The sequence below is a fragment of the Leptodactylus fuscus genome, chromosome 6, assembly GCF_031893055.1.
Source record: "Leptodactylus fuscus isolate aLepFus1 chromosome 6, aLepFus1.hap2, whole genome shotgun sequence".
Taxonomy (NCBI): Eukaryota; Metazoa; Chordata; class Amphibia; order Anura; family Leptodactylidae; genus Leptodactylus; species Leptodactylus fuscus.
Window position 1 is genome coordinate 33349431 of NC_134270.1, and position 26587 is coordinate 33376017.

Consider the following 26587-nt stretch of genomic DNA (forward strand, 5'->3'; position numbering starts at 1 on the left):
TGTAGCATGCTCAGAACGCTGACCATGGTCATATTATAGAATCCTTCTAAGGTCCCACATTACCTCCACTCATAGGTATATTAAAAGGGGACTGTAAAATGGGACATTGTGTCACATCTGAAAGCAGCTGATCTAAACAGATTGATATATACGGTAGGGAAATACTTACTATAACTTATATTTTATTCATTTCAGTTCTTTAACTTTCTTTGCTTTGGAGTCCAGTGGGCGGTGCTAGTGATTGACAGCTTTATCTGTGTGGAAGGTTGCCAGTCACTAAATAGGATGAAACTGCATCAATAAAATACAATGAATACATACAATACACCAGTATACTCAACTCCTTCTACTCTGTAACAGACTTAGCTACGCTGTTTCTATAACTTTAGAGAAGCAGAAATAGTGTTGGGGCAACCCCTTTCTTTCTTAGCTAGTTAGGTTCCACCACTTTCCTTGTGTCAAAAGTAGAGCTGGAATCTACAGAAGTGGGAAGTTTAACTATGGCTGCTTAGTCTCTAATGGTCTACACAACAGGGACCTGGTGGCCAACTTCCTCGTTCATGTGCCATTAACCCTTCAGATGTCACCACAGCATCTGAAGGACTCCTTTTGCATTCACTTTTACCAACAGATTAACCATCTCACTCAGTGATCGTGGAAGACTTCCATTGCTGTGGTAGAGCTTTGTAGTTAGCTAGGGATTTTACCATAGACTGTAATACTATTGCTGGTTCAAATCCCCTATGGAGAAAATATTTTACATTTTTTTTTAAAAAATCTAGAAATTCAATACATATGATCAGCATGAACAAATTAAGAATCCCTACACCACAAAATGCCCAGACTAATATAATAGATAGATAGATATAATATTGACACCATATGGTGAATGGGAAAAACATCAAAATGTTTGAATCATAATTTTTTTTTCAACTTTTTGCTGCTTAAATTTTATTTTTTTTTATAAAAATTGATAAAAATTTCAGACATTCCCCAAGGTGGTATCAATAAAAATCTTAATTTTGTCCTGCAAAAAAAATGACCTCTTACTCATCTTTGGACACAAAAAATATAAACGTTACAGGTGTTGTTTCTTTCAAAGTTCTTAATTTTTAATGGTATTAAAATTAGACAAAACAAAATTTAAATTTAGTATCGCTGTGATGGAACCGAACTGCAGAATGAAGATGATGTTTTATCACACAGTGTACACTAAGTCAAAACTGGGAAGAAGATTGCATGGTTTTTGTTTCTTTAGTTCTTCCACATTCAGAATGTTTTTCAGCTTGCCGCTACTTTATACGGAACGTTAAGTGGAGCCGTTAGAAAGTACAATTTGCTGCGCAAGAAACAACCATTGTATGGTTCCATAAGTGGGAAGAATAGAAAAGCTACAATTTTTGGAAGAAAGGGAGTAAAAAAAATGAAAACACCAAAAATTTCTTGGTTATTGAGTTAACTGTCCCTTATCTACAAGGCTCTTATCTGGGCCCTATAGTAATGGTTATCCCTCGTACACATCTGCGCTTGGTATTCCATTCAGGGAGTCCGCATGGGGACCCTCCCGAACGGAATACCAAATGCGCTGGGAAGCGGTGTGCAGTGAAAGCACACGGACCCCATGGACTGTAATGGGGTCCATGTGCTCTCCGGACGGAACATGTGGACAGAAAAGTACTTTGTGCTGTCCGGGCAGCACGTGGAGTGCACACAGACCCCATCATAGTCTATGCTTTCACTGCACACCACTTGCCAACGCGTTTGGTATTCCATTAGTTGGGGTCCCCATGCAGACTCCCCCGAACAGATTACCAAACACAGATGTCAATGAGGGGTTACATGAGATTGTTAACAGTAGAATTCACCATTATTGTAAAGTTATGATAGCTGACACATGTTAATATATTAACTTACATTAATAACATATACCATGAGGCTTTACTTTGCATCCAAACAGTGCCCAACAAGGCCCATTGATTTATAATGGGGTCCATTGTTTGCCGCTAAGGCTTTGTAGTTTTGACTACAAGAAGAAACCGCATCAGAATAGATGGAAAGGACGTGTCCTGAACTGCAGCTAGGTTTTGGCTTTGGTACAGGAAAGCAACTCAAAGCCGCCTGAACTTTGCCTAGCGAGATAGCATCTCTACATCTCTGTACAGTATGTACACAGGGGATTTATTGCTGCAGAGGTTTACCCCATATTGAGACTATAAATCTGCGTCTCTCCGTTCAGCGATTATTTTTTTTCCAGGATCTGCTTTGCTTTTATTATAAGCTCAGAAGACACTTAAAGGAAACAGAACATATGACTGTCAATTACTCCCCAATTCAGGAGCCCATAAAAATGTAATTTGCAATTGCTTTCCATTTCTGAACGGTTTCAGTACATTAGTTTAAGGTATAATTAGATTAAATTGTTAAATTGTTTACAGTCATTTGCCTGTTGACGGCACCTTTATAGCATCAGGATGTTGTAATTAGAATTGGTTAGAGGCGAAGCAGGTTGACCAGTCAGGAGCACATAATATTATTCCACATCTCAATTAGAGAAGATTACAGCCTTATGCGTCTTGCCTCGGGTTGGCTTCAAATATTATAGCCTGCGGTAATGGACTATAAATGAAATTTGCCGTTGGGGTAAAGTTGTGACCCTCGTAGAGTTGGAATTGGTCTCAAGTCATGTCATGTAGTATGGCCTTGAAATGCCTTTCTATAGGAGACCAGGACTAGGTGGCCAACTGGTGGTATACCAGTGTTCGGGTTTGGAAAGTTGACTGGTCGATGGGTTGCTCCATTTTAACATCCTGCCATATTCTTCTGCATGTACTTTCTTTAAGTAGACTATATTACTGTAGAACAAAAGGGATGATCATTGAAAATACAGTATAGTATGACGTTATGGATGTATATAGCAGTATTACTATTATCATAGACTTGGAATTATGGGAAGTCTCCATGGGCCTGCACATAAGATGGCAACATTTCTCTTTATTTGTCCATCTGTCCTTGTACATACTACTTTGTATAGTGATAATGAATAATTTGCAGGTGTGACATGTGGGTTATATTGTGGCTTTGTGTTGTTTTTACACAGGCAATATGTTACTTGGATTGAGACTATGTAAGAGCAATGTGTCGATGGAGATAAAGCATTGTGTGGTCTATGGCGGCCAAAAATTACTCCAGATTTATCAGACTAGATTGTGATTTTTTTTTCACTTTCATTGAAATTTGTATGTAATCTGTTGTGGTATGAATGACTTGTTACCTAAAAAGTTAAAGTAGGTGATCCATATATGCTCCTTGGGGGTGTGACAACCTGACCCTACAGAGATCAGCTGTTCCAGCAGTCCCCAGACACCAGAAGGTGGTGCAATTCCATGGAACACTGCTATACAGGGTCTGCTGCACTATTATTTAGGTAGAAGCATCGGCTCCATGTCCTCTCCAGATGCTCCCAGCACCTAGAGGCTACCGAAACTGCTGATCTGTGTGAGGTCTTAGTGTTGGACCCCCACTGGTCACCCCAACAGATAAGTCATCAGTAAAATCCATTTGGAGACAGAGAATTTCTTTAAACATTTTTGCACCCCAATACGCACGCATTTCTAGCAGCTTCCCCTGCCTTTACTTTGAAAACAAAGTTGCAGGAAGGTAGTATATAAAACACTAGTAGGTTCTCTACAAACAAGGTTTTTGGACAAACCCAAACTCAGATCTCTGTGCTAACCACTGAGCCACCATTTTGACCATTAATTTAGTTAAATGGGTTTCAAATCATTAAAAAGTACAAAAAAGAAAAAGATTTTTCGGGAAACGCTGCCAATTAGTATACATGGCCTACGTCTAGTATTGCAGCACAACCACCTCCAAGTAAACGGGGCTGAGTCGTGATATTGGACGTAGTCAAATGGATTTGGAAGAATTGGGGGCAGATTTATTGAAATAGTCTAAATGCAAAATTGTGCAGCTTGAAGCGGAGTAGAAAGTGACGGCTCGCGGAAAAAGGAACCCATTGAAGTCAATGGGAGGCTCATTTTCCGAGCGGATTCTGACGCAAATTCCGCGTAAGAATACGCACCCGAAAACTGAATGGGCCCAAAGAAAATGCACTGTTTTACAGAACCAGCAAAGTGAATGAGATTTCATTAATCTCATCCACATATTGCGACTGGAAAAACTGAATTTTTGAAAAACACACCAAGCTAACTTTAGCTTAGGAATCACAATCATCTCCCCTATATATTCAATAGGGGATGTAAAACACAGCAGAAGCCTCAGAACCTGTTGAAGTTGTCCAACATCAATAAGCATGAGAAGATAGGGAATAGAGAAGTCTATGGGTTCTGCTTCCAAAAAACATCCCCTCTGAACACAGATCGCCATGTTTTAATAAAAACTTAGAAGGTTTTTCCCAAATCTAAGATCTGCTACCACCCAACGTTGGAGTCACAGATCAATAGGGTTGACTGTAGATCTGGGTCAGTACAATATATCGGCATTCGGGTGATGCTCTTTTGTGCTGATGGAGTTTTTCTCTTTTCTGCAGACCTTGGATGGACGTATCGTAGTTCAGGGGCACATCAGGATGTCTTCTCTTACCCTTAAGGACATCCAGTATACTGACGCCGGGGAATACTTCTGCGTTGCCAGCAACACCATCGGCCAGGACACACAAGCCATGTACTTCGAAGTGCAGTGTAAGTCTTCTTGTTTGGTCTATCACATGATAAGAGTTTTATATTATATTACTACGTCTTATAGGTTTTTGCAGCCATAATATTTTGCACGTACATCGCTCTAATAAATATCTAGCCTTCTGCGCAGAATAGATTAGGAGGAAGCTATAATTGAAGAAATAAAAACTTGTTAGTTCAGAAGCTGGAAATAGACATTGGTCGAAGGAACCCTCCAGCTAAGACATATACATTGTGTTATGCCTGGTGCAGGGTTTGAAGGTGTGGGCACCATTGAACCCCTTTGTCATGCACCGTCCCCCAGGGACTGCATTAGGCGTAACACAGAAATGTATTATTCTATCTATACCAGTTTTCTAGCCTAGATGGGTAATATTGTGGTACACATTAGGCACTGGAGGAGTGACGTGTTCCCTGTTTTTTTTTTTGTAGATTGTGAGCCCCACATAGAGCTCACAATGTACATTTTTCCCTATCATTATGTCTTTTTGGAATATGGGATGGAAATCCATGCAAACACGGGGAGAACATACAAACTCCTTGCAGATGGTTTTATGCCCTTGGTGGGATTTGAACACCAGGACTCCAGCACTGCAAGGCTGCAGTGCTAACCACTGAGCCACCGTGTGGCCCCCTTACGTGTTCCCTGTTTTGCACCGCACTCAACATTTTCTGCTAAAGTGAAAGGAGATGTATATTTCACGCCAGAGTCAGTTATGCAGTAAATCTTTGCCGCCAGTTTCTGATTGGCGTAGATTTCCAAGATGCTTTCTTGGACGTCTTGATAAATTAGGCATGTCTTGCGCTTGGCGGAACCTTTATTAAGACTGGCATGTGAAACACCAGTCTTAGTCAATTGTCGTGACCTCTTTGGTGCTCAATCCCAGCGTTCTATTTGGTAAGCAGGTGCCAGATCCCTATTGATCTGATCTGGATGACATATCCTAAGAGTAGCTCATCAACGTCTTAGTGTTGAAAAACCTTCTTAAAGAATCCAACACTTGGAGGTTGCAGGATACACAAAACAAGGTACTTAAAAGAATTGTCCAAGATTCATTTGTTTCCGTTACTACAGTTCATCTCCCCCTGACTTGGCCATTATATTTGGATGGAGACAATCGCTTCTGGCTCCATGTTGCGTATAGTATGGACATCAAAAGCTGATCTGTGCAGGGGCCGGCTGTCCACCCCGACCATTAGATATTTATGGCCTATCCTAAAGATAAACCACACACAAAAAAAATAATCCTGGACATCCCCTTTAATATATTTATGTAGCTGAGCTAGAATTCTGGGTATATAACAAGAAGTATAAGGTGAGGGAATAAGGGATCATTCACTTGAATATTCATGAATATGAATAGGAAAAAATAGATCTAATTTTTAATGTACATCCATGCTGAGCGAGCGCTCTGTACTTTCTGCACTGCTGAACTTTGATTTTGTTTCACGCTGCTCCACAGAATGAGCTTGTGGTTAAATGAAATACGGAAAGAGTAAGAAAGCCTATAGAAGAAATGGCCTTATATGTAATACGGTGTCATGTAATGACAGGGGCCAGGGGGGCGGGGGCGGCAGACCCTCATACCGCTGGGCACCCCTCATATTTTAGGGAATGCAGTGAATTTATATTGGCTCCTCACCTAATTGGAAAAAATCTTACATTTACCCATATATTACCTATTTTTTGCTAAAAAAAATGTATTTGTGATTAGCATTGTGCTTGGTGGAGCAGCGGTTTGTGCTCAAGAGCTGCTGTTCCTCAGTTTTGGGGGCAAAGAGTATCATTTACATGAATTTTTTAAAATAACTTTTTATTAAAAATAATGCGAGAATAAGGTTTGAAGTTACTGTCACCATTTTACAGAAGCAGTTTTGCTAAATTTGCCATAAGGGGGGGCAGTTTTCTACTAAACTGGGTCCATATTCTTAAAGCTTAAAGGGGTATTCCCATGACGCTTGTTCACTAACCTGCAGGCTGTTGTGCTCTATTCACTTCCTGCTTTTCTCGGCACATTGGTGGGCGGGGTTTCACTTGCACGGGATTGGTTGTAAATGAATTGCCACAGTGTGAAGCTGATGTAGCAGAGCTGGATTTGAGTCAGTTTGCATTACATACAGAGGTAACGGACTCCCTATCTCAGCCCTTATCAGCCAAATTCAATTAAACCGGCTGATAAGAGCTCAGAAATCCCGGAGCTCTCACCTCCCCTATCTGAGAAGCTCCGCTACTTATCAGACACAAACAGCTCAGAGTTGCTCCCAGCCCCTCACTCCCCCCCTGAGAGCAGGCAGCTACATCACTTGGGAAATGAGCAGATAATCTCAAGCGCCATAGAAACGAAGTGTAAACAATTAAGTGAATAAATTAAGATAGCGGCCAAACAAAGCAGTTTTGATAAAGCAATACATTTAGGTAAAGTCTTAAATCCACATAAACTAGCAGTATGGATAATATCCTTGTGATGGGACAACCCCTTTAAGTAAACTTTGATTTCTGTTTTCATAAATAGTGCAAGTAAAGGGATAAAACGTTGCAGTATGCGTTGCTAAAGAGAAGTGCCTGTGTCTTTAACTATTCCTGATTTCAGGATACTCTGTACACAATCATTGTTAACATACAATGAAGTCTATGCAGAGAAGGAAAGAGACAGAGATATGAGACAGTCTGCAGCATTAAATGAGTCATTTTTGTCAGGTGAAGGCTGCGTAGTAGCCCACTGCTTCGTGAGTGATGTATTTTTAAGTTCTCGATTCCCCCTCTACCTTCCTTTTCCATAGACTTCTATTGTATAGATTTGATCAGTGGCAGGAGGAGACAAATAAGCACTTTTCTTTAATAAAGTATATTATAAAGTTTGTTATCTGCACTATTGGGCAACAATCACATGGTAGCCATATATCCTGAGAACCAGTAATGCAAACATCCTTAATGGAGGCTAGAAGTGTATTAAAATTGCAGTACTATGTAGCAAAGTGTATATTTGGGTATCATTATTTACACTACAGGGAACAACCATTTTTTAAGAAGTAACTGTAATAGACTTTATGCTAATCTGTTCATAAGCATGGGGGTTTTAGGGATATTTGAATAAAATTCTAGATTTAGTATTTGCCTGTCTGGAATTATTTTGTATATATTTTTATGAAAATACTTTTTCTGCTTTTTAGATGCTCCCAAGATAAAAGGCCCAGTGGTTATTTATACCTGGGAGGGAAATCCAGTTAACATTACCTGTGAAGTCCTTGCCTATCCTACCGCAAGAGTGTCCTGGCTGAGGGATGGACAACTTCTGCCCAGCTCCAATTTCTCCAACATCAAGATCTACAGTAGCCCATTTGCCAGCAGCCTCGAGGTACAAAAAAACCATCTGTGACTGAATGATAAAGAGTATCGATGCCCTGACTGCTCCCATTGGATGTGTTCAGCTCTGTTCATGTCTGTGTCAGAGTCTCTGATGGGGTTTGCATGAGGTTTAATAGAACCCATTAAACCCCTTTATATGTCAGCTTTGTGCAACAGATCCAGAAGTTCATTGTGGTTTCTATTGTAATCAATATTCTTGACATAAGTGTGAATGGAGCCTTAGACTACATGCGCCCCAACGAGTGAGCCGTCCGATGCTCCATTCTGTTCCGACAATTATAGAGCAGGTGCTATTGTGTTCTGCAACATCAGGACAACTCCTCGCCTCCCACCCCATTGAAATCAATGGGAGACAAGATCACATTCATATGTCATCCCATTGCATCAGGCACTCCCTTCCCCGACCCACTCGGTTATGCCCATGAGACCTTACTGACATATTCATCAGGGGAAAAAAATGGATGGAAAGTTTGTAACAATTTCAGTGAAGACAATGGAAGTATTTTTGGGGTGGTGCATTTTAACAAATTTACTTTGACTGTATAAATTTCTAGATCTGTACAAATGCGTTTTCCATTACTTGTCCAATTGGCCACACAGGTCCTGCTATTTGTAACAAAAGTTAACCAGCTTTTCTAGACAATCATTTTGTAACAAGTGATCACAAAGTATTAGGTTCAGCATCTTATTTGTGTCGGAGGCTCAATTGCAGAATTTCGAGGGAATTTTGTTATCATATTCTGATATTTTATTGGGTGTTATTAACCAGTTTGGAGATCAGATAAGTGTGGGCACATCCGCACGTGATGACATCTCTGGGGAAGGGGGCAGGATCATAATTCATAAGGATCATCTACTAGGTAGACATGTTCTGAAGTGTATAACCTTCATCAACAGATCAACCCTGACTCTGAAAGTGATTTTGGAAACTACAATTGCACTGCGGTCAACAGTGTTGGACAGGAATCTTCTGAGTTCATTCTCGTCCAAGCAGGTGAGTAACCATCTGAGGAATAATCTGAGTTTTAAGGATACTGGTAACCATCAATAGCCAAATCACTCAAGTTCTGGTCTCATTGAGAAGATGGAGTCATGTTTATAGATTCCTGACCATTATTTGACCACCATGTGATCATATGGTTACTGGAATTTCCCAAAACAACCTGCAATATTACTGAGAAATACCATATATTATTATTTTTTGGCAGAAACACCCTCATCACCAAACATCATCAGGGTGGAGTCTTACTCGAGCACTGCTATGGTCGAATTTGAAGAACCAGACTCAACTGGTGGAGTACCCATCCTCAAATACAAGGCAGAATGGAGACCTGCAGTGGCGGAGACATGGCAGACCACTAACTTCAGTGTCCGAGATGGTAATTTGGGATTTATATTTTCAGCCATGATTGTTGTATCTTGAGTGTAAAATACATTTTTTTGTTATAAACTAAGTTTTGTTCACATTTTTGTTGTGAACTTTGTAATAGTCAATTGGTTATGTGCAATGCAAAAATATAGCTTAAAGGGTTTGTACTCTTTGCGCCGGCACAGTTCTTTAGAGGAGTACACCTCGGCTTCAGTGTGCTTGCCCTGTGCCTCCAGTACTATTACATTGAAACTGGGGTGTATATCCTTGGCTTCTCTGTAGCACTGCGCAGGTCCTGGGGCTCATCTCTAGTTCAAGCGATCCTATCAATAAAACTAAATTTTTTCTCCCTAACACATAGAAATAGCCTTAAGAAAGGCTATTCTTCTCCTAACTTTAGATGTCTTCTCCACGCCGCCGTTCGGTATAAATTCCAGTTTTTGTCGGTATGCAAATGAGTTTTCTTGCAGCACTGGGGGCGGTCCTCAGTGCTCAAATAGCACTGGGGGTGTCCCCAATGCTGCAAGAGAACTCTCCAGCACCGCCTTCATCTTCTTCAGGAACAGGGTCTTCTTCTTCCGGGGTTAGCTTCAAACTTCTAGGGCTCGGGCCTAGAGAAAAGCCGACTGTGCATGCCCGCCGGCCACAAGAAAATGGCCACTTACACTGTATTGTAAGTGGCCATTTTCTTGTGGCCGGCGGGCATGCGCAGTCAGCTGCCTGAGGCCTAGAAGTTTGAAGCCAGTGCCAGAAGAAGATGCGAAGAAGACCCGTTCCTGAAGAAGATGGAGGCGGCATTGGAGAGTTCTCTTGCAGCATTGGAGATGTCCCCAGTGCTGTTTGAGTGCTGAGGCCCGCCCCCAGTGCTGTGAGAGAACTCATTTGCATACCGATGAAAACCGGGATTTATACTGAACAGACCCGGAGAAGACATCTAAAGGTAGCAGAAGAATAGCCTTTCTTAAAGAGGACCTTTCACCATTTTGCCCACAGGCAGTTCTATATACTGCCGGAAAGCTGACAGTGCGCTGAGTTCAGCACACTGTCGGCTTTCCCGATGTGGGCCCAGTGTGAAGAGCTTACGCTCCCGGTACCGTAGCTCTTCTATGGTCAGAAGGGCGTTTCTGATACTCAGTCAGAGACGTCCTTCTTCACAGCACAGCCAATCGCGCTGTGCTGTGTGAGCGGGGAGGAACTCCCCCCTCCCTCTGCTCGCAGTACTCGTCCATAGACGAGCATTATCAGGGAGGTAGGGGGGAGTTCCTCCCCGCTCACACAGCACAGCGCGATTGGCTGCGCTGTGAAGAAGGACGTCTCTGACTGAGTGTCAAAAACGCCCTTCTGACCATAGAAGAGCTACAGTACCGGACCGTAAGCTCTTCACACCGGGCCCAGATCGGGAAAGCCGACAGTGTGCTGAACTCAGCGCACTGTCAGCTTTCCGGCAGTATATAACCCTACATGTGGGCAAAATGGTGAAAGGTCCTCTTTAAGGCTATTCCTACATGTTAGGTACAAAGAATTGAGTTTTAATGATAGGATCCCTTTAACTTGAAAAGTTTCTTTTTTTAAATGCAGGCATGGATGGATTTAAAACAAGGCAAAATAAATCCCCTGATCTATAAGGAGGTGGTTTAGTTTCTCAAGTCGACCTGCCAGGTTCCTTTTTAAAGTCAAATTCTACTTGAATCAAGTCCTACATAACCAATAGCAACAAGACCACCACAATTTTCTTTCCTTATTCAATACCAAAAATTTGACAACTCTGTACTATCCTGTAATTTTTATAATATCCTACAAGCAATAAAATGGTGATAAATTTGACATTTCTTATTATTTAACCCTATTCATTCTGTGCTAACAGATGGTGCAGAGAGCACAATCACAATTGTCGGTCTAAGGCCTGAAACATCATATGTTGTCAGACTGTCTGCTATCAATGGCAAAGGGATCGGAGAGTCATCCCTACCTCAGGAGTTTGTGACCCAACCAGTCCGTAAGTAAATTCAGAGCTTTGTATCACAATACCTTGTGTGTATGGACTATGCAATAATGAAAATCTCACTGGAGATAAGGGTAAAGCTAAATTAGGTAAAGCTAATTTCCTAAATTTAAAGTGGTCATGACTTCCACACATACAAGTTAAATCGTTGAGGCTGGATTCACGCATCCTGTTTTGGTGCAGTTTTTTTGTAACCCAATGCCAGGAATAGAAAATATAAAGTATAGATGTAAAAAATTGATAGTTATCTTTTTATGGATACATTCTTGCCTTTGGCTTACAAATTTCACTAAAACTGTATGTGTGTATATAGCCAAAGAGTCTAAATAAGGAATTGTGTAGCTCATATAAAGCCATAATATTCCCTTTGGCTACATCTAAAGGGTTTGACCATGAGATGCAAATGGCAAAAAGCAGTTTGCAAAATGGATAATAGAGATATCAGGTGCACATTTTATACTGTATATTGGACACCATGTATTATAGATATATTTACTTATTACTTCCATGGAAAGATGTGATAGAATTTGTATCTTTCACCTTCAGCTCTATAGATTCCATAATAATGTGGATGTGAGATACAAATGAGATATTAGATACAAAGAACCCAAATATTCTATGTAGTCAAGTTTAACTGTTTCTTTCCTGCACTATGATATCTCAATATAAAGCAATAGACGGTTTAGCACTGCACTCCATGAATACCCCATGGTGCCATTGAGGGCATTCACTGGTCTTGTCATAAACCCAACGCTGGGTTATCCCATATTGTTGATACTGGATGGTTTTCATTTTCATTGGATTCCATTGCATTGTGTGTTCTCATATTTGCTTTAAGTTCATCCTTTCTTTTGTTGACTCTTTGGCTTCATCTCACCTGCATTCTCTTTTATTTCGAACCATCTCTCTCTCCTTTCCATCTGTCTGCCATCCTTTGGAATACCACAGATTTTTCATATCCACGTAAGTGCCTCTTTGCAATCTCTCTTTCTCTCTTTCCATGACATCCATTGCATCACTGAATCTGGCTCATCCTCTTACACATTTGCTGCCAATGTTTAATGCATTGATGGGTGGAAATAAGTAGACCTGTCTCTGCAGTAAGGGCTCTGCCACTTGTAGACCTTGGAAAAGTAAAGTCACATCCCCAAGGAATAGCCACATTTTCTGTGTGTAGCATCAGTTTTATGTCCTTTGGAGATTTAAGGAGTAGTTAGTTGGAGTCACCATTGTACTAGAATTCCAGCTTGTAGTCCAGGCAGGCCAAATCTTTGATCGGATGGCTTGTAGGGTGAATGCCATAGAATATGAATGTAATACCTGCCACCCGATGTTTGTACTGTCCATTCACCAAAAAAAGTACCACGGTGTACACAAAAGGTGCAATGTGTCTCATGTAAATGGAACAACCATCAGCAAGAATACAAAAAGGCCTGTACAGCAAATGCACAAAATATTAGCACAAAATAAAATATATATATATATATATCTATATACACAGTCCAGTTACATTAATGTGACCTGTCAAAATCTAGAATAACCACCTTTGGCAGAGCGGACCGCTGCGAGACATGCAGGAAGAGAGGGGATGTTGTGATGATGTCACTGGGATGTTGAGCCATGCCGACTCCAGTGCCATGGCCAGCTGCGATAGGTTACGCGGTTGAGCATCCATGGCGCGAACAACCCAATCGAGGTGGTCCCACAGATTCTTCATTGGGTTCAAGTCCAGGGAATTTTCTGGCCAAGGGAGTACAGTAAACTCATCCTGGTGCTCCTCAAACCATGCACGTACACTGCGAGCTTTATGACACGTCGCATTGTCCTGCTGGTAGATGCCATCATCCTGAGGAAAAACAATTCACATCTAGGGGTGAACATGGTCCGCAAGGATAGATGCAGACTTGTGTTGATCCATCGTGCCTTCCACAATGATGAGTGCACCCAGATGGCTGATGACACGTGCCTTCTGTTATTTAACGTTGGCGTCAAAGTAGGCGATGGTCACATTAACATGACTGTATATATATATATATATATATATATATATATATATATATATATATATATACTCTATTAAACCTAAATTGTAAAGCATATAAAAGTACAGAATATATTTTGTATAGTGGCAGGTAGAGCGTATTAAGATATTTAGGCTTCTATATATGGTTCTGGGAGGGCTGCTCTTCATCCTAATATACTAGCGTCAGATTCTAAGCAACTGTGGCAAGGTTCACATTGTAATAGGGTCAATGATCTCCAAATGGCAGAGCTTTTGGGGTGTGTTCCCATGTGCAGTGGTTCAGACCTAGAAAAACTGGACTAAGGGAGGACAACCAATAAATGGGGTCTTGGGAGCCCAAGTTGGTTGATGCACAACGGGAGTGAATGCTAGCCTGTCTAATCTGAAGCACAAATTGCTAAAAAAATTCCTTGGCACCTTAAGGTCTTGAGAGGTGTGCTCTTCAATGGGCCATGCGGAGACCTACACAGTATTTGGGACATGGTTTTAATGCCAGGGATAATCAGTGTATACGTTGAAAGCTGTAAATCTATATCAAATAATTGTGCAGTCTTATAGTGTAAACTAGAAAGTAAAAAGTCAGGAGCCAGTATTAAGCTAAATGACCCGGGAAAACTGCAACTCCTTCAAGACTGTACAAGGGCAGCGTTGACTATAGAAGTGGCTGGTATGTGGAACAGTCTTTGAAGTTTTCCCTTTCATGTGATAGAAAAGAGCAGCCTTCTCCTGCCACAGGGCTAGTCACTACGGGAGGCTCCCGGCTTAAGGTTCTCTTTACCATCTCCAAAGCAGCAAAGCCATTGATTACAAACAAGAAAGGTGTAGACGAATATCCTTCCAGGGCTTTTGTAAGTTGTGATCTGTGAACAATATGGCTGCATCCAAACTCCGCATAAAGAATAAAAAGCCTCCTACTGAGAAGTGAGATTTATGATGTCTTACTCCAGTAAACAAGTTAAGATGACTTGAGTCGGTCTCGGTTTGAGTCAAAGGCTTTTTTTTTCCTTTCTCCAGATCACGGCACACATAAACTGTGTTATATTCCCTCATGTTTTAGGGCTTTGTCAGTTTTATAAAAGTCTGATTTATGGATAATGAGCAAGTGGAGATAGGTGACTGCTGGTTATAGACACCAATCCCGGATTCTTTATGTGCTTGACTACAAAAATAGAAAGTTTATTACCGCAAAGTCTGCGCGAACATGAGGTTCTTACTCAACCTTTGTGTCGAAGTCTATAAATCTACTGGCCCTTTATATGGTGACCCATGGATTATTGGATGACCAGTCTTGTCACTAGCGCATCCAATAAACCTTCTATGTACAGCAACCATAAGAGGTACAGCCTCAATGTTCTCACCACCAGAAAACTCCTATGGCTCTAGCCACCCTCTGCAGAGACAACCATAGGGTCACCCATGCCCTTTTACTAGAAGCGTCTATGGAACTCCTCTTATATAGAGCAAGATGGTGTGGGTCTGGCCGACATGTACAGTACAAATGTATATTCCAAGAAGCAAATTCACAGCACTCACCCATGATACCAGATCTTCTTTATTCTGATATATTAGTGCAGGCACACAAAGTTTCCAGCAGGTGGCCTACTGCCGTTTCACATCTGTCCGACTATTTCCAGGTCACCTGTTGTGGATTTTTCTCCCGTTTGTATACCTGCGCTAATATTTATGAGTAAAGGAAACCTGGTCTTTTATGGATAAGTCCTGAGGCCTTGCTCCCTCTTCCTTGGCAGTTTGCTGCATTACATTGACAGATGAGCAGTTTAATCTTAAAAAAAACAAAAAAAAAAAAACTTGATAGTCGTTGATACCTTTTTAATGGCTAACTAATAATGATGAGAGATTACAACGTTTCGGAACTCTCGGCTCCTTTCTCAAGTAAATTTAAATCCATTTCTGAAGGATGCATGTTTATGTACAAAAGGCACATAGGGATAGAATTCTGGGAGGAAAAGGGGGGAGAGGGTTATTAGTTATTGGTACAAACAATGTAAACAATTCCAGGTTTTTATTAGTTCTGTTTTGTTTCTGTTTTATCAGTTTGTAAACCTGGAATCGTTTACATTGTTTGTACCAATTACTAATAACCCTGTCAGGATACAGAGTCGCCGCGGTCTCCTTGCTGCGCGGTGACTCCTCGGGAGACGTGTTAAGAGTTCTATTGGTTGTGCTTAGGTGATTAAGGGTTAATCTTTTCCTTGCTCTCAGTTCTCCATGCCATTAGCCATCATAGGTGTTGTGGGTGGTTTTCTCTGCTGCTATTTAAACCCCACCCAGACATGGATCCTTGCCAGCCATTCACTTTGTGTTTTCCTGATCTGCTCTGTCAGTTAACCTGTCTGAGTGTCTTTCAGTCTGTGTTTTGGTTATTGTATACTTGGCTTGTATTTTGACTATTCCTTGTCTTCTGATTTGGTACTTTACTCCTATCTCCTGGCTTGACCTCTGGCTCGTTTGACCTCGCTTTCTCTACTGTGTTTTTCCTGGGACTTGTGGTCCTCCCTTGTTCCATGCTATTTTGTCTTTTGTTTTGCATTGCATGTTACACTGTGCTTTCTGCTTAGGTGTTACCCCTGTGACTCCAATCCCTAGCACTTTCAGGGCCTCCTCTTCCCTGACCCTAGCCGCATGGACAGTAGCGTAGGAGTCGTGGCAGGCGCACTTCAATTAGGAAGTGCATTGGTCTGCCTCATCTCAGATCTACAGCATAGTTATAGCCTCAGGGCCTACGACCCCTTTTGTTATTAGTTGCACAGTGTTGCTTTCCCGGCTGTGTCACTTTGCACTGACCCTGACTCCGGTCCTTACAAACCCTCTCCCCCCCCCTTCCTCCTGGAATCCTATCCCTATGTGTCCTTTTGTACATAAATATGCATCCTTCAGAAATGGTTTTAAATGTATTTGAGAAAGGAGCCGAGAGGTTCTGAAACGTTGTAATCTCTCATCATTATTAGTTAGCCATTAAAAAGGTATCAACTACTGAAGACTATCAAGTTTTTTGTTATTTTATATTTCCAAACCACTGGCTAACACGGTACGAGAACAAACATTTTCCAGTTTAATCTTGACAAGATGTTTTCTGCAGCTTTCATATTGGTGACCTATTCTTAGATCGTGATCGTAGGGGTCCATTGGAGTGAGTGCTGCAGCCTGTTCAGTGACTATGAATCATGTTGTGTAGGAGTTGTGCTTGGTGTTGCACCTCAGCCCCATTCACTGGGATCAATGTGACCACATCAGTGCAGAGGTGAGGCCGAGGCACCTTTAAAAGTCCTATTTGGAAGATCCTAGATGTACGTTCCATATTGATGACCTATACTAGAGATTGTTATAAATACTTTTTGGAAATCCCTTGAATATTGAAAATGTTCTTCTCAGTAGCAGTATATGGGCAGCATCTCTTAACGTCTGGAGAAGCAAAGGTCCACCTCTAAGAAACGTGTTTTATTATTATTTCATCACTAGTGCTCTAGGTTGCTGAACATAATGCACATTGGTATCTGATAACAGACTAAAGTAGCATTTCTGCACTACTGCATTGTTATCGTGCACAGCTCCGTATAGATATAGTCAGACGGACAGATGACAGCACCAACATATAAAGGAGTTGTCCAAGTGTCCAAGAATAGGCTCTTATCATTGCTGTGTCTGATCCCTAAACTAGGGTCACCCTCCACAATCACTAGAATGGGGGTCCCATATTCCCTGTATGAACATGCACACTACCAAGTCTAAGGAAATAAGATAGCCCAGATCTATCTATCTATCTATCTATCTATCTATCTATCTATCTATCTATCTATCTATCTATTTATCTATCTATCTATCTATCTATCTATCTATCTATCTATCTATCTATCTATCTATCTATCTTTTATCTCCTATCTATCTATCTATCTATCTATCTATCTATCTATCTCCTATTTATCTATCTATCTATCTATCTATCTATCTATCTATCATTTATCTCCTATCTATCTATCTATCTATCCATCTATCTATCTATCTATCTATCTATCTAGCTATCTATCGCCTATCTATCTATCTATCTATCTATCTATCCATCTATTATCTATCTATCTATCTATCTATCTATCTATCTATCTATCTATCTATCTATCTACTGTATCTATCTCCTATCTATCTATCTATCTATCTATCTATCTATCTATCTATCTCCTATCTATCTATCTATCTATCTATCTATCTACTATCTATCTATCTATCTATCTATCTATCTATCTATCTATCTTCTATCTATCTATCTATCTATCTATCTATCTATCATCTCCTATCTATCTATCTATCTATCTATCTATCTATCTATCTATCTATCTATCTATCAGAGTGCCCTACAATCTATTGTCTCTAATGTAATGGAATTAAGTTACACATCACCACCATACAGAGAAACATAAAAGTATATAAAGTTCAGTACAACAAAATTGTCCATACATAAGTTCAGATAGTGCCGCATGCAAGTACAATGGGATTTGAAGACTTCTGTGTTTCTGTAGGAACATCGACACCTGCCAGCACAACTTCTTATCCTAGTAAGTAGAGGGGCATGACGGTGGGTTGTTTGCTGTTTGCACATCGCTCTATTATCTAATGGTTTTCCAAGAACTCACATATTGGAGACATAATAGCAGGAGTAGTTGTATTAATGCAATAAAGACGTATAAGAACTTGTCTTGTCTACAGGAGAGTGATAAAGCCTTAACCTATACATACGGAGGTCTTACTATAACCTGTGATCTAATATTTGTAATGCGGGTCCCTTCATATGTATTGCTATCACGGAGATTGTTGGGCGATTTCAGCAGCTGCAATTTCCTATAGTTATTCCCTCAATCGATGGACATTTGTTGGCGACATCAGTCCATACGTGGCATCTCTATGGTTGTCAGGTGCACTGATTCCTTAGTAGACCTTTTCTGGAGTTTATTTGTATAGTAAGATATAGATGTGTCTTTGCCTTTTTGTCTTGGCTATGCCTGTGAATGGTTGTGTTAGCATGTTCTGATATTGTATTGAGTTGGTTTCATGAAAAATTGGAGTCCTCAACCAGATTAGAGTTAAGGTCAAGGGAACCTGCCATGTCTTTTCGCACACTAAACCACAGTTTCATAGGGACCAGTGGTTAAGTGTGCAACTTTCTAAGTTCTTATCTAGATATTGGTCTGATAAGTCTCCGTGGACTTCTCATTTCTGATAATCAAGATGAACTACCTTGGCTTCAGTGAACAACTATCCAGTTGCCAGGAGTACCAGGAGCCAGGTAAGTATTAAGATACTAGTATAAGACTAACGTAGGGCTATGTGGGACAGTAAACCACTGATCCATAAAGGCCATTTTGCGGTTTAGTGCTCCATATTGACCTGGCTGGTTCCCTTTAAGGTTGGAGGCTAATAACACTACATCTTACTATAGTTGAACCTTTATACCTATTGACTATGTAAGGTCATACCCCAACGTCCAATATGGTTAACCCTGTACGTTTTTTTTTTTTTTTTTGCCGTGATGCATGTCTAAGTTATCTTAACTGCAAGAGCTTTTCTAGTACAATGATAGCCATGTAAAAACTTAACACTATAATAAACCACAACAGCCCGGCATGACTTGGAGGTTATGAGTTTCTGATATTCTTGTCATGCTAGTTACCCGGTTCTATTATTCGATATTATTCTATGGTTTATTAGGACTATGATTTTCTGACTCCATTGTGAGCCCATTGCTCTGTGTGTAGCGTGTTATGCATGAGGTGTTCTGTGCAGCCTTGGCGTGAATATGTAGAGCGGACAACTGCGGTTTATCGTGATTGATCTTAGCTGCATGTGGGTGAAGAGATGGCTCCTCATAACTGCAAATCATATCTTATCATTTACTGCCTCTTAAACCAGGAGGAACACTACATATCAAAAGCCATAAATATATGCTCTTCAGTTTCTTCCCAGTGGTGAGAAGATAACGCAATAGTACTGCAAGCAAAAAAAATTTCGTTTTACAGATGTGAAATATTGATGCGTAATCTACGACCTTTGGTTAAGGAGTAAACTGAAGTTTTCTATGTTTGAAGCTAATCTAAACACTGTGCCAAATGGGTCTGAGACAGGTTAGAAAGATATTTTCCCTTAAAAATAGACTATTCCAGCTCCTTCACTGGATAGACATGCCTATCTGAGCCTGATGAAGGGCTTATTGTCCAAAACGTTGGTAAATTCAGGGCTGTGGAGTCAGGGCCACTTTGGGACTCGGAGTTGCCAACTCAGACTCCGTCTAGTTTGTTATATACTTACTGGCCTACCAGCTCTACAGCCCTGACTATTATTGTTTGTACTTAGACGGGATTCACACCAGCGTTCAAACTCCGTTTGGGGATTCCATTGTCGAATCTGCAAGAAGGACTTTTCTATCTGCATTTTTTGGGCAGAAACCCAGCGGACCTCACTTTTTAAAGGGATTGTACCATTAAAAATAATTTTTCTGTGGCTAACACGTCGGAATAGCCTATAAAAAGGCTATTCGTCTCTTACCTTTAGATGGGATCTCTGCCGCGCCGTTCCTTAGTAATACTGGTTTTTACCGGTATGTAAATTAGTTCTCTGGCAGCGATGGGGGCAGGCCCCAGCGCTGAAAATGCGATGATGGCGTCCCCACCGCTGCCTGAGAACAGGATCCTGCGCTGCCTCTATCTTCTGCTGGATCCTCCCCTTCTTTCTTCGGCGGCTTCACCTCTGTCGGCTCTGACACTAGTAGAGCCACATGCGCGGCCATAGTTCCGAGGCCTCAATTGCGCGCCTGCGCAGTCGGCTCTACTAGTGTCTCATTGGCAGAGCCAACTGCGCAGGCGTCAGAAGAAAGACGAAGAAAGAAGGGGAGGATCCAGCAGAAGATAGAGGCGGCGCAGGATCCTGTTCTCAGGCAACGGTGGGGACCCCCTCATCCCATTTTCAGCGATGGGGCCCGCCCCCATCGCTGCCAGAGAACTGATTTACATACCGGTAAAAACCGGTATTACTAAGGAACGGTGCGGCGGAGATCACATCTAAAGGTAGGAGACGAATAGCCTTTCTAAAGGCTATTCCGACGTGTTAGCCACAGAAAAATGATTTTTAATGGTAGAATCCCTTTAAGTAGTTTAACTTAATGTTTTTGGGGTCCCCAAGTGAACCCTATAAACGGAAAGCCGAACGCTAGTGTGACAGTAGCATCACCCATGTGACTTGACAAAAATTTCACAATTTGCAATTCAGCTAAGTCTATAATGCTACCAAAGAATTCTGTATATTACTGTTTTAAAGGTTTGGGGATTAGAAAGTGCTCAAAGCGTTTATTTCAAAGCCAAGACGTGGGTGCAGCCTAAGAAAATAATATCTCAAAAATAATACAGTAATCTACTTAAATGTATGTAATTTGAGCAGAGAGAAGTGAATTTCATTGAATTACATGACCTAGGAGCTAGCATGTCCCTGTTTTACAGTCAGCTCTTTGGCTTCCATGGGAACAGTGCCATGCTTTATTTCCCCTATGGTGGCGCTGTAAGAAATTTGAGCACTTGCTTGTTTTTTGGTTTACTTTAGATTACAACTTCTATCTTTGTTATAGTTCTACCCGTAATTCCATGTTGTAGAATTGTGAAATATGTAATCCCATAGTAGTGTGGTGTAGAGTCGGTTGGTTTGTCTTTAGTATAGAGTTATAATGTTAGGCAGTGCCGGAAAATGGATCTGGTATCTTAACTTCTTCCCAAGTAAAGTTTCAGAATGTATTTTGTAAGAAAAGATTATTATTTGTGTATTATACTACAACATGTTTCGGCCTCAAATTGAACCTTTTGTCAAGTGTTTACAGCTGATGTTACATATAACGTCTACCAATGGACCAAGAAGAATCAACTTATCTGCAAGTTACTCCCTATTTATAAGACAAGAGGATAACTTGCATATCAGCGGAAGGTTGAACCACTCAGATCAGGAGAATGGGGGGATGAAGTGAAGCAGTGGTTGGCCAGCATGCGCGCTGATCCATTCTGTTAAGGAGTGTCAGAGATAGATGAAGTACAGTTACATAGTTACATAGTAGATGAGGTTGGATAAAGACATCAGTCCATCAAGTCTAAATTATAACCCTACAATCCCTACGGTGTTGATCCAGGGGGAGGCAAAAAACCCCATGAGGTTTATGAAAATTGCCCCATTTCAGTGGGAAAAAATTCCTTCCTGACTCCAAATCTGGCAGTCAATATAAAACCCTGGCTCAACCTGTCCTTAAAATCTAGAATCCATAGCCTGCTATATTTTTCTCTTCAAGAAAGGCATCCAGGCCCTCTTTGAACTTGTTTAATGAATCCTCCATCACCACTTCCCAGGGAAGAGACTTCCATAGCCTCGCTCTTCTTACTGTGAAGAATCCCCTTCTATGTTTCTGGTGAAACTTTCTCTCCTCCAGATGTAGTGATGTTCTCATTGAAATGGATGGATTGGTGTGTGCACTGCCTGACCACTGCTCAAGTTTTGTCCCCTGTTCTGATCAGTGGAGGCTCAAATGGTCAAACACCCACTAATATGTTATCCCGTCCTATGGCTTGGGGATAACTTGCTTAGATGGTAAGACGCCTTTTATGATCTCCAGTATTGGATAAAAAAAGAAGGTCCATCCTATATGTTTTCTCAGAAACCCTAGATGACAAGCTACAAGAGTAAATCTAGTTACTGATACACATTTTATCTCATTGAGTGTTTGGGTAGAATGACTTATGGCTTATGGACAACATAGATTGGCTCAAGTTAAGATGTTGGAAGACCAATTAATAGATGTTACGGGATTACTTAAATATTGCTGGTATGATGAATTACTATTTTCATCTCTGTTATGAGTTTTTGGAGAGTCTTAGCCTTGAAAATTCAGGAGTCTATCCATATGTTTGGTTAAACTTCAAGTCAATCTGTAGCTATGGGGGTTACTGGTGGTCCAGCTGAAGTCTGTTCCATGGGAAAATTACTGCAAATTAGCATTTCCAGTAGAAAGTCAAGCTATGAATCGCCATGTATAGAATGTATCAGATACTTGATCAATGAGAATGTAATAGTCATGGCTGGTTCCACAGATTACGTCAAGGCAGTGTTCACAGATCATGACATGGACCGTTTTCTTCTCCTTCTATATCACATTTTTCTATCACAACATCTCCAAACATCACCTCATTTTTTATCACACCATTAACAAGGAACTTCACGTTGTCTGGGGCCCAATACATTTTTTTTCTGGCTTGAAATTTTTCACTTTCTTATCCAACCTGTGCTGGTATAAATAAATATAAACTTTCTTTATCATTTACGTTCCTTCGTGACATCAACCATACCCAAATAAATCAGGATCCTCCTTAAGTGCCTAGAAACGCGAGGAGTTTGTTTTTAGCAATGTTTCTGAATCAGGTTTGGATGCGAGATATATGGCGCAACATGGGAGCTACAATTTTGGCAATCATTACCGGTCCAAAGAGTTTACACTTAAAGCAACGTTTTCTTCCGCAGGTTTAACCCTTTTTCCTGAAGGCTAACCACTGTGTTGGTAACAGATTTCCCCCCTTTTCTCTTAGCAACTGTTAACATGTTTTATCTTTCAGCTCTTTTCCAAGTTGGGTCCCTTAAGTGTGTCAGCAGAAATAATCGTGTCCTACTGTGATTGTAATTAACGTAATAATGCATTTTTTTTCCTGCCAAATGTTCCAAAAATGAACCGCTTACCATTTCCAGCAGTAATTTTGTTTTATATGTTTCCAGCTTTTTGTCACCTAATGTTTTATGTTACCTTCCCTTTATTTAGCCCTTAAATGTTTCTCCCCTTCTCTCATCGTTTACGTTCTTTTTATATTTTTCATGTGACCTCCCTCCACTTTCCTTTCAACCAATCATGTGCGTGCTATCATGTGAATTGTCATGTGACTTGCATGGTGCTGCTGATGTCCTCCTCGCTGGTGAACAGAAGGTAAAATTCTTTGTTCTGGTTGGTTTTGCGGCATAGCTGGGAGCACTTTTCTTTCTAGGGAAAAGATGAGATGTTTCTAGGCTCCTTCCCACGCTCAGCGTAGATAGCTCTGGTGTAAACGTATTGCTTTGCACTGAGAAACGGAGAGGTGGTAATATAAAAGGTGGCATATGATAAGCAACAAGAAATTTAGTCCAACGCTTACCCTAGAAGTGATTATGCTAATATTTCAACATATTGTCAGTGACACCAGTTACAGAATTTATTGGGCATTTTTCTTTATTACGACTTGTTTTGCAAATTTTAGCTGTACAATTCCCATGTGAACCAATGCAAGCGTGGACTTGGCTATGATCAATAGAATGTCTACTAGGAAAATCGTTCCGATCATAGTAACATTTAATACGCAAACACTTCTATTTCACAATACTTATACAGTATACAATAACTTATTTCTACAAAAAGAAAATACTTGGAATTTTATATAGGTAGAAATAATTGTCCATTCACATTCTATAAACAATTAAAGGGGCTCTATCAGCAAAATCATGCTGCTAGAGCCCCACATATGCGTGAATAGCCTTTAAAAAGGCTATTCAGGCACCGTAAATGTTATATTAAACTACCCCCTCATTTTAAAATAAAACCCTAAAACAGAATGTGATAAACTTACCGAACGTGCACGGTGGGCGGGCATTCAGGGTGTGCCGTCTTCTTCATCCACGCCTCCTCTTCCTCCGATGTCCTCGGGTCCCGTCCTCCTCCGGGGCTCGCGAACTGACATTGCTTAAAAAAATGGCCTGGGCATTTAAGCAATGTCAGTTCGCGAGCGCCGGAGGAGGACGGGACCCGAGGACATCGGAGGAAGAGGAGGCGTGGATGAAGAAGACGGCACACCCTGAATGCCCGCCCACCGTGCACGTTCGGTAAGTTTATCACATTCCGTTTTAGGGTTTTATTTTAAAACGGAGTAGTTTAATATAACATTTTCGGTGCCTGAGTAGCCTTTTTAAAGGCTAGTCACGCATATGTGGGGCTCTATCTGCATGATTTTGCTGATAGAGCCCCTTTAAAAAGGACATTTGGTCGCATTTTAAGTATGCGGTTCTTTGTTGATCTCCTTATAAATGTGATAAGGAATATTTTTTTTTAGTTTCTTAAATTAGATGTTGATTAAATCATTACATTAAAAAAAAAGGGATTAGTGTGGACCCCATTACAGTTCTTAAAATAAACAGGATTAGTGTGGACCCCATTACGGTTCTTAAAATAAACAGGGATTAGTGTGGACCCCATTACGGTTCTTAAAATAAACAGGGATTAGTGTGGACCCCATTGCGGTTCCTAAAATAACATATGGGCAAAACCTTATTAGGGGAATTTAAGGAGGGCCTATGTTTTAATTTGCACATTGCACAAACAGTGGCATTTCTAGCTTTAGATGCATCACTAATCCTAATAATATATCAGTGCTACTAACATGTACATGTAAAATGTTCCTCCCCATGTCGCAGAGACATTGAGAGAACAAAGAAATCGCCTGCTCTGTTTGGTTTGCCCTTACTCCACCTTTGCTATTTTCTGAGTTATACTAGTTCAGCGCTGTCCAACTTGCAGCCCATACCATAATAAGCAAATCTGTATGTGTATATTCTATTTCCCGGTAGCGTTATGGCTGCGTCCATGATCTACCGCTAAATAATACTATTTTCTAGCTGACAATATTCTAATAATATTCTAGCTGACAATATCAAAAGACATATATTAGTCATGCAGATGAGTATTTTTTAATATAAACTCTCGGCAAATGTAATCTGCATGTCACGGGCAAGATCAAGCAACATTTGATATTGCTTATCATAAATTATTGAGTTCAGCTCACATTGATCCGTTTTTTGAAAAGGTTCCAAAACTAGATCATATGAACGACTAAAGCATCGAAATAGTATGGGCTGAAAGTGACCTCAATTCTCAGTAGTGAGTCTCTAAAAATAAGTTATGTAATATGTCTATAGGATCCCTGGCTGTCCTTATCAGAATTAGTAAGTAGGGGGTCTTGCCTACCGCAACTGGGATTATATTGATATGAAAGCTTGGTTATTTTTAGGGTATGTTCACACTGATTTTTTTTTTTCTCAGGCAATTAAAAACAGCTTGAGTTTTTGGAAGTGTTTTTCAAACCCTTTTAGTTTTTGACACTATTTGTGAATCTGCACACAGGGTTCTGGTTCCTGAAACCGCTAGAAATTTTTGCCACTTTTTTTGTGAAAATGGTGTCAAAAGTTCCTTGGGGTGTTATATCACCTATTTAATTCACTGGGAGTTCTACCTATAGATAAAGAAAAACACTGTTAATAAATCTGGCATTGCCTATTATTGAATTGATTGGGAGACAGATTTTAATCATTCTTCGAAGAAAATTATACAGATTTTGAGTTGGAAAGTCCAAAGTTGGATAGTCTGTGTGAACATACCCTTAGAGTTTAAGCCTGCTTTGGAGACTACCACCACAGATTCTGTCATCACACTACAAAGGACCCCCGGTGGATCCTATTATACGTCAATCAAGTCCATTGGATGGATCCCAACTCTCCATCAATTTTTGTTAATATTACAAAACAATACACATGAACTCAACCTTAGCTGTGCGTTTTCACCTCATCCAATATGGCCACCAAATATACTGTGGGTTTCTAAAGTGAGAAACTACACTGCTTCTTGACTTTTGCTGCAGACTGGCCAGTAAATAAAAGGGTTTTCTGGAATTTTTAATATTGTTGACCTCTCCTTAGGATGGGTCATCAATATCAGATCAGTGGGGGTACAGACTCCCAACAACTCTACTGATCATCTGGTTTAAGGGATTGCTTCTTCAGCCTGTGCTGTCACCTTGATGATTCATGTAGCCTTTTTGCAGCTCCGTTCCAGTATATCAGTCACATCCAATATAGAACATATGGATACGGTACTGTGCTGGAAGGCGGTGAATTGAACCTTCACTGATTCCATATTAATGACCCATCCTAAGGACAGGTCATCAAGTCTTGGAAAACCCCTTTAAACAATAATCTACCTCATCTTCACTTTGCCCCATAGAAATATTTTATCGTGAGATGACGT

The 26587-nt window shown here is 40.6% G+C and overlaps 1 protein-coding gene across 9 annotated transcripts in view; it reads left to right on the forward strand.

Annotated features, from left to right (window-relative positions):
• Positions 1 to 26587, forward strand: part of NCAM1 (neural cell adhesion molecule 1) — a 287420-nt gene that overhangs the window by 224361 nt on the left and 36472 nt on the right. For 5 of the 9 annotated variants that reach the window (XM_075279655.1, XM_075279659.1, XM_075279660.1 and 2 more), the window contains 6 exons: positions 4553 to 4703; positions 7872 to 8056; positions 8965 to 9061; positions 9276 to 9446; positions 11301 to 11432; positions 12387 to 12401. In XM_075279655.1, the coding sequence (XP_075135756.1) occupies positions 4553 to 4703; positions 7872 to 8056; positions 8965 to 9061; positions 9276 to 9446; positions 11301 to 11432; positions 12387 to 12401 (751 nt within the window). The remainder of the gene's footprint in view (positions 1 to 4552; positions 4704 to 7871; positions 8057 to 8964; positions 9062 to 9275; positions 9447 to 11300; positions 11433 to 12386; positions 12402 to 26587) is intronic. The other 4 variants (XM_075279656.1, XM_075279661.1, XM_075279658.1 and 1 more) reach the window with 1 other exon arrangement.